The sequence below is a fragment of the Lissotriton vulgaris genome, chromosome 6 (genome assembly GCF_964263255.1).
Source record: "Lissotriton vulgaris chromosome 6, aLisVul1.2, whole genome shotgun sequence".
Taxonomy (NCBI): Eukaryota; Metazoa; Chordata; class Amphibia; order Caudata; family Salamandridae; genus Lissotriton; species Lissotriton vulgaris.
Window position 1 is genome coordinate 900535695 of NC_141694.1, and position 18417 is coordinate 900554111.

At 43.9% G+C, this 18417-nt stretch overlaps 1 protein-coding gene across 1 annotated transcript in view; it reads left to right on the top strand.

Moving 5' to 3' along the window:
• Positions 1-18417, top strand: part of NPHP1 (nephrocystin 1) — a 699686-nt gene that overhangs the window by 206276 nt on the left and 474993 nt on the right. The window contains exon 6 of the mRNA XM_086926892.1: positions 3270-3371. Coding sequence (XP_086783018.1) covers positions 3270-3371 — 102 coding nt within the window. The remainder of the gene's footprint in view (positions 1-3269; positions 3372-18417) is intronic.

Here is an 18417-nt window from a genome sequence, read left to right on the forward strand (position 1 = left end):
AACTGAACCTAGTGATCTGACACCTAAGATCCTACAGTTTAGCAACCTACGCCTCCAACACGAGTGCATGGACATCCTCAAAGAAGCACGCAGACCAACTACTTGAGCTTGCTGGGCAGCAAAATGGAAAAGGTGAGGCCGGTACTCTACTCCAAAGCATATGGAGCCACTGAACCCTGTGGTTCAGTGCTACCTCCTTCATCTACAACACTAAGGGTTAGCATACACTTCCATTAAACTTCATTCCGCTGCCATAACTGCATACATGCAGAACAGGCCACACTCTTCTTTGTTCCATATACCAGTCATCAAGGCTTTCATGGAGGGCCTCAAAAGAGTAATTCCCCTCATGGAGCCACCAGCCCCTCATTGCATTCTGAACATAGTCCTCACCAAACCTATGGGTTCTACTTTTGATCCAATGCATTTTTGCACCTTGCAGTACCTCTGATGGAAGGTTGCATCCTTACTGGCTATAACTTCACTCAGGTGCATTAATGAGCTGCAAGCTGTCACGTTACAGGAACCCTGCATCCTGGTCCTCGGCGATAGAGTAGTATTATGGACCAATCTGAAGTTCCTGCCCAAGGTTATTTCTCCCTCACTCATCAGTCGGGCCAAAGAACTCCAAGTATTCCTTCCACAACCCCAGTCAGTGGCAGAGAGAGCCCCCCACACTTTAGTTGTCAAGAGGGCTCTCATGTGCTTCATTGATAGAACCAAGACCTTTTGAAGGCAGACCAGCTGTCTGTAGCTTTTAGCTACCCCCAAAAGGTCCCCCTATATCAAAAGCAGGAATTGCTAGATGGATAGTCCGGTGTATCCAAATCTGCTACCTTAAAGCCAAGCGATTTCTCCCTGTAGCCACCAGGGCACGCTCCGCACAAAATAAGGCTGCTTCCATGGCTTGCCTTGGAAATAGCCCATTAGCTGAGATTTACAAAGCAGCTACTTGGTCAACACCAAATACATTTGCAAACACTTCTGTGTTGATGTTCTTGCTAAACAGCAAGCTATAGTAGGCCAGACGGTCCCAAGGACCCGCTTTCGGACATCTCCTCCACTCAACACGCTAGCCAACGATCTACTGGAGGGACTACTTTACAGACTATTCAGAGTATGTTTCTACAGCTCTGTGCGTACCTGCCTCTATTTGTAGTGTTGTACTTTCACATGTAACACCCTCATCCCTGGACGAATGCAGCTTTGGCTGCAGATTGTTCTCTTACTTTCTCTTCTGTACTTACTACTTTAGCAATGCGCACGTGCACCACTTTCTTTTACCACTCCATACAACTATCACCCGCTGGACTAAAAACAATCTAAAATTGAATCTATGCCCATGAACAATAGGGGGAGTCACCATTTGCCTCGTGACTCGAGAGAATTCTTTGAAGAAATATAAAATGCAAATGTCTGAGCTCAATACTAAGGGCCATATGTATGAAGCCAAATTGACTCTGCAAACGCCGAAATTCGCAGAATTTCGGCGTTTCCAAATGCAATTTGGACAAATGGTATGTATGAAGGAAATGTGCTTTAAAAATAAGGAATCGCAAAATGTGCGAATCCTTATTTTGCGATTGCATTTAAGGAATCGCAAATTTTGCGATTCCTTAAATGCAATGTAAGAAGCCAAAGAAATTCGCAAATTGGCCTTAAGGAATCGCAAATTACCACCAACTTCTAGTTGGTGGTAAGTTGCGAATTCCTTTCAAAATGCATATTTTTTCATTTTTCAAAGTGACATGTGACGTACATATATACCATTAGGGCATGTATGTGCGACACATGTGCACCCATGCAGATTTCAGGGGTGCAACAGGGTGTCCTTTGGACACCCCTGCACCCTTGAAAATATTCTCAATTTGCGATTAGCAAATTGCGAATCGCAAATTTCCCCTTCATTCCAATGGGCCTCCTGGCCCATAGAAATGAATGGGAAATTATTCCTTAATTGCGATTAGCAATTTGCTAATCGCAATTAAGGAATTTTAAGGAATCGCTAAAAAGAAGCGAATTTCTACATACATACCATTTTGCGATTTCTATATAGCGATTCCTTAAAAATCGCTATTTAGAAATCGCAAAACAGAATGTTGATACATATGGCCCTAAATGGCAGGAGTATGCCGCGCATATGAAGCTACAGCACTATACGCTACGAACAGATGCTTAAAGGGTAAGTAACATTTTCCTTTCTCAGTATCTTCCAGCCTCGAAAATAGTTCACATTTCTGGTATTCTTGTTTTTTGCATTATATTATCCGGTTGTCAAGGTGTTTGCATCCTGACATTGCTCTACTATTCCAGGCAGCGTCTCTAGGAACTAGTTTTTAGGAAATGAGAAAAGGTTAAGACTTATTTCTTAGAGGGGCCCTGAATCCCAAAAGATCTTTCTGTCATCCACTTCTAGAGAAAACCACTTCAGCATCCCAGCTTCTTGGTGTTGCAGTTTCCAGACAGCTGAATATCTTCCAAATCCTAATAGTCCAGCAGTGGGGGCTTCTGCATCCATGCCTGATGCCCCAGTGTGTTTGGTTCAACACAAACACCAGTGCTAAAAGCTGCTAGTAGGTCCGCCTCGAGTTCCTCGCTCTCCTGACAAAGAAGAGAAAAAGCCATTGCTTAGAATAAAATTTCATTCAGAGATGGAGATAAATGAATGATGGAAATCTACTATAAGGCTACTTTCCATGCCTTCGGTAAGCCTTGTGTTGGATACTAGTTTCAAGGCTGGTTCCCAGTTTGGTGAAGCCATGGTGATAAACATATGTGCCTAGTAGTTTACAGTGGTCGGCCTTCATTCATAACTCATGCTTAGAAAATGCCCTATTTGTTGCACTGAAGGAGTTGGGACATATTTAAAAGTTACTCTCTGTAGCTACTCTTGTATACTTAGCTCTACACCTCTTGCATTCATGCCAATCACCTTCCTTACAGGTTGTAACACTGTGCCAAATTCGGGCAGAGAAATAGGACTTGTATTAGAGAAGTTCCATGGGTGAGAAGGGCATGGATCTAGGGTGGATGTTTTCACCTACTCTGTCTGTTAGCATCATAGGTTTATAGGACACCTCCTCTGGTACTGTCCTATAGCAGAATGTCCTATACAGATGCGTAGGAGTGTGGAAGTTACTACAGGTAGTAACGTTTATGGAATGTGTATCATGTTTCGGCTTCAGTGCAAAATGAAAGTGCAGTTGATTCATTTAGCAAGTCCATAAAGCTATCTCATGTTTGACCTTTGTTTTTCTTTTACATTAAAGAAAGGTGAATTGTTGCACATACTCGATAAGAGGCCGGATGGCTGGTGGGTTGCTGAAAACAACCAAGGAAAGAAAGGCCTTGTTCCCAAAACGTACCTTCAGGTGAGTACACCGTGGCCATTTAGCTTTTCCTGAGTAGCACATCATTTCATTTAATCTTACATTTGTCTTTGTTCACTCGCCGCCACCAACAAGCGCTGTGGGTGTATGTATGCATACTGTATGAGCCACACATAACTTCAACTAGTCCACGTAGTATTATGTAGCATTACTGCTGGAAACTCACATCACATGGGGTCAAACAAATATGATGCCAGGGCAGCACAGAGCACGTGCCTCTCATGTGTATTTCCTTCTCTTGCGCTCCTTACCCCACTCCCTTTCGGACAAGAGTACGATAACCTTTCCCTCTGTTATGTTAATACATTTGTTAAGCGCACGATTACCCGGGGGTGTCTTGATGCAGGCCCGTGGACTATGCCAGTTTCTGTAAAGATGAAGATGACTATCAAATAGCCATGTTTTCAAGGCCTTCCTGAATGCAAGTAGAGTTGGAAGGGATCTGATGGCAAAAGGGAGTTCGTTCCAGAGTTTGGGGGCAGCTGCCCTAAAGCTGCTGCCACCCCATGTGTCCTTAACGACTCAAGGAGTTGCTAGCAGTTTAGCTCCTTCGGAGCGTAGATGCCTTTTTGGAATGTGCCAGTAGAACAAGCGCCTAAAAAAATTGGGGCCAGTATTCTGGAGTGCTCTGTAGGTAATGCAGACAGATGTAAAAATAATGCGGTTCCTAACTGGAAGCCAATGCAGTTTATGCAGATGATTTCTGACAGAGGAAGGCTTAGGAATTCTTTTGGATTGCCTCATTTTTACATCTCATTTCCTCTCTCATTTGTTTGCAGTGTGCACATTAAGTCGCCTTTCCCATATCATGAAATGGCAAAACTTAACATGTTTTTTAAAGACGCACAAACATCTGATTCTCGGTCGTGAGCTGTCTGTTTCTGTACATAATCCTGAAGCACCTTTTCAAGAGAAATGTCTGACAAATTATTTTACGCCAAATGCATTGTTTTCTTTAAACTCTGTTAGAATGTAATTGATTGATATGCAGTTGTGTCCCACTACATACGTGTCTTTAGTATAGTGCGCTAAAGTGTCCACAGGGTGGTGGTATTGTACTACCCTTTGACTCAACACTTGTGACGCAAAAATGATTACAGAAGTACGGAGATAGTAGAGATACGTGGAGACGCGATCATTCTGAATATATTTTAAAATGTCTGTGGGGGAAACCAAGGTGAAACATCGTTTATTTTTTTAGACCGATTCAGGAAATTTGGAGGAAAGAGCATAACACTGAACTCCTAAACATTCCATTATGGCTTTGTGTGTCATTTTGATAAGGTTTCTGCTCCCTCATGTACACACATTTCACCGGGTGGCTCTCCGCCTCTTATTTATACTCCTAAGTCCGCAACCTGCTTGTTGCATTCCCTTAACGAGATTTTAAGATTCACTCGGTGACTGATTGACTGACTGACTGACTGGCATGCTGACTAGTTAACACAAGCTGTCCACTGCCCTGCCTAGCCCTCAACTAAGCTGAGCTCTTATTAAGGTTAATGTGTACCTACTAGTCATTGCCAGCAGGGTTGTTAGACTATGTTAATATCTGCCACTGCTGCTACGCCTCCTTTGCCAGTCAGTCGCCCTACCTTTTGAGGTTTATACACAAAGCAAAGGTGCAGGTAAATTTCAACTCTAAGGAGCAGCACTCTCCTCAGCCCCTTTTTTTCTCGTTCTCCTCTCACTCCGTTACTCTCTACCTCTACCTAATCCCCAATGGCCCATCCCCCAAAACACCGTCCTGCTTGGGCCTTCTGGCAGGCCCTTTCCCATCTCTATTCCCCCAGTGCACACCGTACCGCACTGCCTACTTCTATAGCACATCTGCGCTATGCCTTTTAAACAGCGCGGCCTTTTGTTTACTGCACTGTGTATTAAATGGCGCAACTTCGATTAGATGTGAGAATGTCTCTTGTCGCATTTCATCATTCTTGCCTATGTTAAGGAAATGGTAATGAAACACTACGAAATATGTCTGGGGTTTTAATTCACATTAGGCTCCACATTTTAGCATTAATGCGACCAGTTCTCAGATTTTAAATATCCACCCACTCTGCTGATCCCCTGCCTTTACTAACAAGTACCCGTTGTAACAGTAAAGTAACAAAATGTGAGGGTGCCCCCCTGCAAGAGATGATAAAAGGGCCCCCACACTCACATTAGTACTGGTAGGCGCTGAGGGGGCTTCCGCCATTATAGGTTAGCCTGGTGACCCCCCGAACACCACTGGGGCCTTTGTTACGCTCCCGCGATGTAGCACGCACAGTGCGTTCCTTGGAGGTCATAGATATGTCGCGTAGTAACTGCTTTGTGACGTGTTTGCGTAGTTTGTGACGTGTTCGCGTACCTCGTGACGTGTGAGTAGTCTCTGCGGGCTCCGGTTCAGTCCGAGATGTTGCCTCAGCGCCGAGGGCAGGTTCCTGATAACGGAGGCCTCTTCGCCTGCAGAGTTGATCCCTGCAGTATGCGGTCAGCACGCGTTTGGGCTTTTGGAACTCTGTGTGGTGCTTGGACGGGCGATGGTAAATCTGGGGAGTCTGTTCGTTAAAGAAACTAGCACAATCCATAGTAGGACATGGCAAGCCCATGTCTCTTTCTGCAGTACCACTGTAAGTGAAATGCTCTTGTCTATTTGAACAGTAGGAGGGCAGTAGTCCTTTTTATACTGTTCGCAGCGCAGGTCGTTATGGAGATGTAGTAATATGTCAAGGCAATGTTGATACAGATTGGAAATACTCCTTTTATATACTGGAGAAATTTAGAAGCCGACATGGAAATGATGCTTAACTTACTGATGAGTATGGCAGTAATGGCCTTAGATTTTGGAATATTATCACTGATGTGTAAATAGTTATTTTCTTTACTTTGGAGTTATATTGCAAAGTAGCAGAGTGGCCGCTGGCATAGCAATGCGGTATTACAAACGGGGATAATGTTGATACCACTATCATACCAGTGTTATGGCAGGATTAGAATCAGGCTGGCTGATCAGTCCTAACAAGGGTGAAACCGGTCATGGATTGCTTGTGTTCTGGTACAGGAAGTACCTGCCCGTTAAGGCTGGGCTGTTCTCATTGGAGCATGGTCAAGACTGATTTACATAATGCTGGGTCCAAACTGAGGTGGCACAGTGTGTAAGTTAAGGATGGACTGAGATGTGGCCCCAATGAATTACCACTGTCTAAGATTAACTCAAGCATTCTACCTATCACGTTGCCCTCAGTGGTACAGGTATTCCCAGATGTGGGTTCTGTGCACACTGTACCCCTGGAACTGAGGAATAAGTAGCTAATTAGCCCTGACAAGGGATTGCTTGTGTTCCAGTTCAGAGAGGATTTGCCCAGCAGTTCGGGCAGGTCTGTTCCCATTGGAGCAGGGTCACGGCTGGTTTCCATACAGCCTGATTAATTAATTACCAGTGGTTTAATTAAGTAAATATTTTCCCCAAATTTCGACCCTTTACTCTGTATTCCTACGTCATAAAAATTGATTCCTGGGGCCGTATTACACATTATCATTGTTTGCGCCCGATGTACCTTTTGGAAGGTGCATTGGGTGCAAATCATGATAATGCCCCCTATTATCATGTGATAATGTGCCCTATTATCATCTATGCGCTGCCCCCAGGCCAGCGAGTCACGCTACCCTGGTGGCAGAGCATTCATGTGAAAACACAGAACAGCTTCTCTGTGTTTTAACTTTGCAGGTGGCACCCACCTGCACTTTCAAAGGAGATTAGAGATCTCCTTGCAGGCGGGTGCAGTCAGTGACTGAAAGGGGATCTCTGTCTGGGACCTCCTTTATCCCCTGCAGATGGCTGCTCTCAGGGGGCAGACCGACAGTGCGCCTCCAGAGGGCTTCTTTGACTCTGCGCCAGCATCTGTAGTATGGCCCGGGTGCAGAGTCAAAGGAATTCCCTCATTTGCATAGGGCACGCCCCTATGCAAATTAGGGAACGCCCTCTGAAGGTAGCGCTGGCACTTTAAGTGCGCCAGCGGTATTATAGAAGGGGACCATCAAGCGTATGCACCCCCTTCTATAATAGCAAGTGCCCCATGGGCGCGCAAAGCAGCACAAACACCCATTGCATCCCAGGGGCACCTTCTGTAATACAGCCCCTGGTATACCTATGATCACTGTAAATAGCATTTAAAAACGGCAATAATATAACCTATCAGTATGATAAGCTTAGAGTGTGTGTGTGTGTGTGTTGTGTGTGTTATGTTTGTGCGTGTGTGTGTGTTTGTGTTTGGGTTTCATACACGACCCTACAAGGAGGGCCTGGAAAGTATTACTGTTTCTGTGCGGGGCTCGGCTGGGCCATCACAGGGTGCACTCATGTTATGTTAAATTGATTTTGTAAGGCGCACAGCTACCCAAAAAGGGTTTCCCAGCGCCAGCCTGAGGATGGAATTATTGGTTAAACAGCCATGTGTTTAGCTGTTTGCAAAATATGTTTCGAGCCGAAGAGATGCAGGCAAAGTGTTCCTCAGAGTGGGACCAAGAAAGGCAAAGGAACGACTTCCCATCCGTGAAAGTCTGACCCTAGGTACCAAGAATGTTCCCAGAGTAGTGGAGCGCAGTAATCGTGAAGGGTAATAGGGTTGGGCCAGGGCTTGCAGGTACTGAGGAGCAGTGCCGGACTTGATCTTCAATAGAAAGCTCAAACCTTTGAACTTGACACGGTTTTCCACTTTCAGCCAATGGAGATCACGTAGACAGCTGGTGATGGAGGTGACTCTAGGAATTAGGCACAGTAATCTCGCTGCAGCGTTTTGCACTACCTGTCTAATACTAATCTATCTCGCCTGAAACTCACCTTGGTGGGAGCTGATCAGAGGGTGCAACATCCTGCACCAACTTTCTTCTCGTCGAACTGACACACACCCTGGTGGGACTACAAGTTGCAGGGTGCAACGCGCGCCTTCCCGCCACCGCAGCTGAGGGGAATTTCCCTCCAACGCGATCAAAAGCCCTGCCTCACCCCCACGGCACGGGACACAGTTTCTGTGCAGGGCTCGGCTGGGCCATCTCAGGGATCATCTATCTCGCCCGAAACTAACCCTGGTGGGAGCTGATCTCAGGGTGCAACATCCTGCGCCAACTTTTTTCTCGCCGGACTGACACACACCCTGGTGGGACTACAAGTCCCAGGGTGCAACATGTGCCTTCCCGCCACCGCAGCGAAGGGGTAGACGCCCTCCATCGCGTTCAAAAGCGTTGCCTCACCCCCGCGGCGCTGGACACTGTTTCTGTGTGGGGCTCGGCTGGGACATCCCAGGGGCCATCTATCTCACCCAAAACTCACCCTGGTGGGAGCTGATCCCCGGGTGCAACATCCTGCACCAACCTTCTTCTCACTGAACTATCACACACCCTGGTTGGACTACAAGTCCCAGGGTGCAATGCGTGCCTTCCCGCCACCGCAGCTGAGGGGGAGGCGCCCTCCATCGCGCTCAAATGTGCCGCCTCACCCATGCGGCGCGAGACACACACACACGTGCGCTGGCCGTGCTGGGCCGGTCCCGGTCTCTTGGTTCTTGGATCCGGTTATCAAACTGATTTCAAAATTTGTTGTACAAGAAGGGGCAGCCTGATTAGAACCTTCCAGCATAAGTACGTTTGATTTATTTTTGTATTACACCTCTACTTGGAATGGCGGCTACATTGAAATCAATGTGGGGGAAAGCAGTCACTTCAAAAACATCGCTAAATTCCACACTCGATTGCTTCCTCCTACGGGGCGCCAAGGCCATTGATAAGGAGATTCAGGTTGCAGAGTGACGTTTGTCAGTGGAAAGTGGTTCAGCTGGCCCTACTGTTGAGACTACTGTTCAAGTTCTCCCATCAAGTGACTCCAGCCAGACAAATCATGTACTTATTAGAAGTCCATCTGTCTCGTAACCCGTGCAGTGCCCTTCCTCTTTACTCACGGCAACTCCCGTGCATGAAATCTCAGTCAAAAAGAAAAAAAAGGTAAAACATTTGGAGCCTCTATGGGCTATACGGACTAGATCCAGGGAAAAGACACAGGATTTAGCCCCAGAAGCTATAGCTGATAAACTGCATAGTCCATCTCTCATGAATGACTCGAATACTAATTTGCCTCCCCACTATGAGGGACTATCCTGGCAAACCATTGCAACATTAATATCATGCATCGAAAATACTATTGGCAAAAACTTTTTACTGATCCTGGCTAGACTTGACAAATCGGAGTCAAGCTTGGAACTAATGGATAAATCGGTTGCTAATATATTATCTAGGGCAAGGGCAATAATGAAAATATATGAAGGGTGGGCTAATTCTCACAGGGGTTTAAATTCTTGTGAGGGGCTTTCTAGTAGAAGTGTAGATTTACCAACTTGTACCCTAAATACTGGAACCAATAGGAATGTTACTAGGGCAGTACCAAAAAAAACAGACAGGGCCCCTACGCACTAGTCACCCTGAGAATGAAAGGTTGCTTTCTAGTAACAATGGGCCTACTGCCTCCCATTTAACCCTTATTGGGAACTTAACTCATAGCAGTCAACAAATACTTCCTGAAAAGAATAATCAAAATGGCCTGATTGATCAAGTTGATAAGGTGACATTACATCTTCCCCCAGAATGTTGCCCCTATGTGGCAATCCTAACTAATGTCCCCCGCTACAGGAAAATCAAAAAGAATCACTGAATCAGTTTAAAAATAAGGTCTGTCACTGGTTAACACAGAATACAAATTTTTCGTATACCAACTATAGTGACATTCTGTTTTTAAGACAGATAAGCGGAGTTGCCCGTTACAAAAGTCCACAGCAGGATAGTGTATCATCATAAACTGTAAATCCCCAACAATAGCGGGACAGTTTCTTAGCTGGGGGAACAATCCATTAATCCAGAGGCCAAGATCAGGGATTGATATTGTTCCGCGTGTTTTTTTTTTATAGGCACCTCGAATGTCCAGGCCCAAAAATTCTGGTAATTAAGTCACTTATTAAGACTTGCGAGACAGGAGTTCCCACTCACGGAACTGAGATATGGATTCCAACCTTTGACTGACCTGGATTCTCTAGATGGACTACCAAGTGTAACTACCAATTTACAAAGGATATTTGAGGAACCACCTGCTATTCAGTCTGAAGAGTCTATTAAAACCGATACTAGTAATGAAATTGCACACTGCGGCCCAATAATCAAGTATTGCCATCAGTTTCAACAGCCAGACCATGAGAGAGTAAAAACCACTATAGGATGTAGTGCCCAGGAACCTATGCTTAAAACCCAGGATTTGAAAATCTTATCCTGGAACATTGTAGGTATAAAGTCCAAGTTAATTGACCCTGAGTGGTGTAAGTTAGTGGATGAATTCCATCTATGTTTGTTCCAGGAAACTTGGGCGTTGAGCAGGTACACAGGGTGGGGTTTACTACTTTCAGTGTAGAAGCCAGGCAGTCTTCAGTTGGCCGCCCAGCCGGCGGTTTACTAATCTGGGTTAAGAATACATCAGCATGTCAACTCAAGGTGCTGGAACTAGGTTCAGAGGTAATACTTGGGTTGAAACTGACTTCCCTGAAGGGAAATTTCCATCTTAGGCTATTTAACATCTACAATCGCTTTAGTAGTCCCCACAAGTTATCCGATACGATAATCACCTTAACAAATTATCTTGACTCAACTAAGGGGAATTATCAACTTATAGTTGCAGATGACTTTAATATAACATTTGAACCTGCTGACGACATACAGGAGCTAATATACGATGGTTACAAAGCCAGAGGGGTTGAAAAGCTTCAGACTACACCTATCAGGAACTGCACTAGGGTGGGGCAACAGGTTCTATCACTCACCATTACCCACGGGGTTCAAGCCTGTAATGATCGGACACGATCAGATATAGGATCATGCCACCCGTTCAAGAGGGGGGGAAGCTAAGTCCAGGAATGACTATATCTTGGTTGGTCTTGATCTTTGGCCCAACGTCAAAGATATGGTCGTACTAATTCGGGATGATAGCGACTATAATGCTCTGGTACTTATTTTTTCTGGCCTAGTACTCTTATATGGACAGTCTTGGCATAAGATCACCCCTGTAATTACTTCCAACAACAATAATAGAGTAAAATGGCCACAAATACTGGCTGATCCAACTATTCTCCCAAAAATATACTCTGAGGTATTGCACATTCTCCCCAACATGAGCAATACTGCTGCTAGTGCAGATGACATTATGGCCACTTATCAGCAATTGACCTGTACACTAAGACCATTTTTTAATAAACCGTGCAACCAGAATTTACTCACGCGAGTACAGTCCCATGGTACAATGAGTTTTGCAAGAAAGCCAAGGACGATTTAATAATGGCGATAAAGGGAAAATCCCATATAGATATTACAAATAACAGGAAGCTGTGTAAATCGGCACAAGATAAGGCAACAAGGGATTGGGAGTCAGGAAATTGGCTCTCACTCGTAGAAGCATCAAGGCAAAGGGACATCCAATTATTCTGGCATTTCCTTTTGAAAGGGTCACCAAAACAGAAAATGGAAACAGAATCCATATACAGCCCCATGTCTGTGAGGAGTATTTTAAGCATATTTATGCAGGTAAATGGGTTGACCCTAATTTAGGCTCACAGCTGAATTATTTAGAACATACACTAACTGATGAGACTGCCATTACAATAGAGGAAACCATCCCAGCTATTAATTCTCTACAGAATGGGAAAGCCCCGGGTTTAGATAAGCTCCCGGGAGACATGTATAACACAGAGCATATAATATGGGGACCACTGCTACGAATGGTTTTCAATGCCATGTTGTGCGGTGGTGAAATCCCTGTGTTCTGGAGAGGCGCTGAAATTATCCCAATACACAAAAAGGGAGACAAAGGGTCTCCCGCAAACTATAGGCCCATTAGCCTTATAGATGTCTTCCCAAAAATGTTTTGTAAAACTATTTTAACCTGAATCCAAAATTGGATTGCGGCGAATAACATTTTATCAAATCTGCAGGCAGGATTTAGGGCTTCTACAAGCACTTTAGATCAAGTCTTTAGATTTCCCCAGCTAATATGGAAGAAAGTGAACATTAGAAGAGGCCACTTGTATGTTGCTTTTCATTCAATAAAACATACTCAACTCTGGACAGCCCTAAGAGATCTAGGACTCCCTCCATACCTACTTAATATTTTGATCCGCCTACACCATGACACCCATGCAAAGGTCAGATGGAATCTCTATGGCAGTCTTTCAAATTAAGAACTTAAAAAGTCCCGGTATTCAGTCTATGAAAGGACCTCTTGTATATCCCCCTCATAACTCGAGAAACCAACCACACAAAAAGATATACAATTTTAAACATACAATAAAAACAATGAATTTAAAAACAGTGTTTCTTTTAAAAAATTTGAACAATTTATTACAAATAATTAGATTAAATGTTTGATAACAGCAGGGCAGTGCCATACATTAAAAATATAAAAATGTGCCAATACACATGAAGAACATTTAAAATTACAAAGCTCAAAGTTGTCAACGCAGCGTTTCGGTTTATTACGATATCACCTTCATCAGGACAAGATTCTATTTAAAGAAAACATACAATTAGACACAAGCATTAATCTTTGGAAACACTTTCTTTTTCATATTCTAAGGCACAAGTCTATACAAGCATATTTTTATGTTTTATCACACTGTATTTTCTACACATATATACAATCCTGTTTTTTGTAGTTATGGTGGTTGAGTTACGTGGGGTTATACTTTTGGGCTCGAAACAGAGTGACTTGTGTCACTCTAAGGTAGCATATACAGATAAATCATTGTGCATACCTACGATAGTTTGTTCTGCTTCTCGTTTGAATTAGAGGTTATTTGTTTGTGATGCCTCATAGGATAAAGGCTCTGTTCTGACAAATATGCCACAGTTTCCTTGCTGAAGGGGAAATAAATTAACAAAAGCAACTATTAATTAGGTGGCCGTTTTTTTAAATTTTGACTTTTTACTTTACTAACGGGGGCCTAGGTTCTTAGCTTACAAATTGTATATCTGTTCGCAAGGGAGTACACCAGGGTTGTGTTCTCTCCCCAACATTATTTACCCTGTACATAAACAGATTAATAGGTGAGCTGTATGATTGTGGAGGTGACCCCCCAAAATTAGTGGTTAGTCCTAGGTCCTCCCTGCTTTTCGCAGATGACACGCTACTAATTGCTAGGACGCCAAAGGAGATTCAGAATGTTCTGAACAAATTTGCCAAAACCTGTAAGGACAGGGGACAAGAAATTAACTGTTCTAAGACAAAGTATATGATGTTTAACCCCTATAAATCCCACAAGGGTAAACTGATGCTGGGCTTGCAAACCCTGGAGCAGGTTAAGGCATTTGACTACCTGGGAGTACGAATTAGAGATAGGCTGGTTTGGAATTCCCAAATTGAAAAGAGTACTCCGACCCTCCAGTATGCCGACTGTGCAATAGTCTAGAGGGCTAGGGCATCTCCATATCGACCGCTCTCCCCAATTCTGGAACTTCATAGGGCCAAAGGTCTAGGAGCTGCCCTTTATGGAGTTGAACTATGGGGCCTGGAGAACCTCAAGGACTTAGGGCCATATGTATGAAGCTAATTTGCGATCGCAATTTCAGCATTTGCAACCGTAAATTGGCAGTGTGCAATGTAGCACACAAACAAACCCTAGCAGAATAAGGAATCACAAATGTTGAGATTGCATTTAAGGAATCACAAATTGCAATTCCTTAAATGCAAGGTAAGAAGCACAATAGAAAGTGCGATTTGGCCTTAAGGAAACGCAAATTACCACCGACTTCAAGTTGGTGGTAAATTGCGATTCACTTAAAAATGCACTATTTTGCATTTTTCAAAGTGCCATATGGCACACATACATGCCCTTAGGGCATGTATGTGTGCCACATGTGCACACATGCACATTTCAGAGGTGCAACAGGGTGTCCTTTTGACACCCTGCCACCCTTGCAATTGCATTCTCAATTTGCGATTCTCTAATTGCTAATCGCAAATTGAGAATGCCTTCCCATTCATTCTTATGTCCATCCTAGCCCATAGGAATCAATGGGAAGGTATTCCTTATTTGCGATTCTCAATTAGCGATCGCAAATAAGGAATATATGGGATTCGCAAAATTATTAGCAAATCCCATATACATTGCATTTTGCGATTCTCAAATTGTGATTAGCTGAAAATCGCAATTCGAGAATCCCAAAACATTTTGAAACATATGGCCCTTAGTTCTTGCTGAGAATAAATACATTAGGGCGAGTCTTAATTTACCAGTGAACACTCCCCTTATGCCATTAAGACTTGACCTTGGTCTTAAACCTGTTAACAACTTTGCCATTCTTAAAGCTCTCTTGTTCAGGGTAGGGATATGGACCAGCTACACTCAGGTTCTGGTGAAGGAGGCCCTGGAATATCTACTGACCCTACAAAAACAAACAGGCCGTCTTGTGTGGTTCAACAAGATCAAGACAAGATCAAGACACTGGAGAAAGACCTACTCCACTGAAGATAAGGAAATCTATAAGAGAGAAATGACTCTATATAAATCCCTTATCCAAAACGCTAAAAGTACATTCTACTCTTCTCAAATTGAGCAAGCAAAGAACTCCAACAAAGAACTTTACCAAGTGGTAGCCAAACTGTCTCATCTGCCTCCCCAATCTATCCCTAATCCATCCCAAACATTTTGTAATAACCTGGCCACCTTTTTCTTTGATAAGGTAAATAACATTTATACTAATTTTTCACAGGAAACCCACACAGACACCTGCCCGAATGTTGCTCCCATCAAACACCCAATTTTTTCACAATTTCTTGATACAAATTCTGCCCAAGTTGTTGAGGCCATGAACTCCATCAAATCAGGATCAGCCAAAGATCCCTGTCCTGCCTCAATTCTCCTTCCTATCTCGGATATTATTGCACCCCAACTTGCTAACATTTTTAACACCATGTTTAGCACTGGAATTTACCCTGCAATCTGGAAGGATACGCTTCTCAAACCCTTACTTAAAAAGCCCCATCTTGATGCAGAAGACACGAACAACTATCGACCTATAGCCAGTTTGCCATTTCCAGCAAAAATAGTCGAAAAACTCATGAACTCTCAAATCTCTCAATACATAGAACAATATTCATTATTAGATGACAGTCAATTTGGCTTCCGCAAATTACACAGTACGGAGACCGCACTCATCAAATCCACCAATGAAATAAGGGAAGCCCTTGACCAGGGAGGAGCGGCAGTACTCATTCTTCTTGACCTCACAGCGGCTTTTGACACGGTCGATCATAACATCCTGATCGACTGTGTCAGTGCCATAGGCATTCAGACCAAAGCAAAAGATCTATTGAGATCTTTTCTAGCCGGCCGTACCCAGACAGTCCAGCTAGACACTTTCCTATCAGAACAACTGGCTCTACCTTGCGATGTCCCTCAAGGCTCATCCCTCAGTCCAACCCTATTTAATATCTATGTCACTGATCTGGCAAGGGTAATTAAAGATTGGGGGATAAGCCTAACATCCTACGCTGATGACACCCAGTTAGTTCTCACCATCAAGGAGAACGAAGATAAAATAGCAGCTAATTTTCAGCAGGGCATGTTGGCCATCAGTAATTGGATGTTAGTAAACTGCCTCAAACTAAACTCCAATAAAACTGAGGTCATGACCTTTGGCAAGCTTACTCCTACTTGGTCCGATGCATGGTGGCCCACGAACATAGACCCTCCCCCCCTCCCATCTACCAAGGTTAAAAATCTAGGAATACTCCTAGACAACAAACTCACTTTTTCATCTCATGTTAATTCCACTGCTTCCTCATCATTCTTTAAACTGAAAGTCATTAAAAAGATTCTTCCATTCCTCCCTCCCAACTCTGGTAAAACACTGGTCACCTCATTTGTCATGTCCTCAGTCGACTATTGTAACGGACTTTTAGTCAATGCCTAAGAAAAGGTCATCAAAAAGCTACAGTCTATACAGAACGCTGCGGCCAGACTGCTCTCGAACACCCCTAAATTTAAACCTATTGCTGACACCATAAAAAAATATCACTGGCTCACAGTCAAAAATAGGATAAAGTTTAAGGCGCTCTGTATCGCCTACAAAGCCACGCACAAACAAGGCCCACGTTTTCTCATCGACCACTTCAAATTCCATATCCCTAACCAATCAATGAACAACCTCACCATGACGGTTCCACGTACCAGAACGGTGGCTTGGGGTGATCGTAGCTTCCACGTTTCGACGGCGAAACTCTGGAACTCTCTTGATCCAGACATTAGGTCTGCTCCCACTCTGACTGTCTTCAGGAAAAAAATAAAAACATGGCTTTTCAACCAGTAATCCATATTCCTTTCTCATTCTGCCCTCATTCATAGCGCCGAGACGCCCTTGGGCAATTGTTCGCGCTCAACAAATTGCATAAATAAATAAATAAATAAATACGGAATGGTTTCTCAAACTAGGGCTGGGCCCATGTGGGAGGACCCTGGCTCTAAAGCGAAAAAAATTGTCCCCCTCTTCAAAAAAAGGTTCTGGGAGTACATGGATACACAAAGCATTGATGGTATTCACATGGCACTTTAAATTCTAGTTTTATTAATATAAAAGGATGGTTTGGCTTTGAAATGTTTATGGATGATATCGAACCACCCCAGGCAAGAGCTCTGTACATTCAATTTAGGTATGGAGTTCTTCCACTTAAATCTAGGCGAAGTACCTGGGAAAACGCACCTGTAACTTTTATGTGCCCGACCTGCCACTCTTTCCTTGAGACCCTTGATCACTTTGTCTCTTTTTGTCCCTCTAATGCTGACCTTCGGAAAAACTGGATAATTCCTGCCTGTTGTTTATTATGTTTTAAACACCCTGCTGATGCTTTATGCATTTTTAAGTCCGATACCACAAGGTGGTTAGTATTTACAATCTCAACATATCTGCTCTTTGCCTGGTGGAAGAGGTTAAAAATGATCAATAATGTCTCTGTGAATATATTATGAATATGTATGCCACCTGGTTGTGGGGTCTCAAATTGGTCGCCAGGGAACAGAATTAAGGAACCTCACAAACACAGATTTTGTAGAATGTGAAAATTGTCTCTTTCTTAAAAATACTTTTGGTACTTTTGAAAAATGTTAATATCTTTAGGGGCATGTGATAGCTCGCTTTTTTAATCACTCTTTTATGATGTAATGAATTGTAATATTTTATGGACCGAATTCTACTGGAGAGATTATTGGGCTGGATGGTGGAAAATAAAACTTTGACCACCCTCCAAGCTGGATTTAGATCAGGGGTCTCGACTCTGGACCAGATCTTTCGACTCCAGGTCCTATACTGGAAAACTGCAAGAGTAGAGAGTGGCAGCCTCTACCTTGTCTTTGTGGACCTGCGGGCCGCATTTGATCTGGTTCCTAGGGAGAGGCTCTGGACGGTGCTGGAGGAACTTGGTCTCCCTCCTTACTTACTAGATGCCCTAACCCGACTTCATACCGGGAATTACGCCCAGATGAGGTGTGGGAAAAACAGGGAATTATCTGACCGCTTCCCTGTCACCCGGGGTGTACGCCAGGGTTGCGTACTGGCCCCTACTCTCTTCAGCTTGTATGTTAATGGTCTGATAGATAGACTTAATTGTGTCAGGGACAACGATGCTCCACGCCTGGCTACTGGTAGGGTGCCCGCTCCGATGTTCGCGGACGATACTTTGTTGTTGTCGCGGACATCATCGGGCATCCAGCGGGTTCTGGACGGGTTTGTTTCTTTTTGCGCCTCGCGGGGATTGGAGATCAACTTGGAGAAAACCAAGTTCATGATCTTCAACCCCCGAGGCACACCCGCTCAAACCCCACATTGAATGGAACCCCACTTGAGCGAGTCAAGACCTTTATATACTTTAGGGTGACTTTAACTGAGTACTTTACATGGGACCATCAAGTCTCTAAATCCTCCCTGAGACTTGCACAGATTATGGGTGGCGTAGGCAGACTCCATA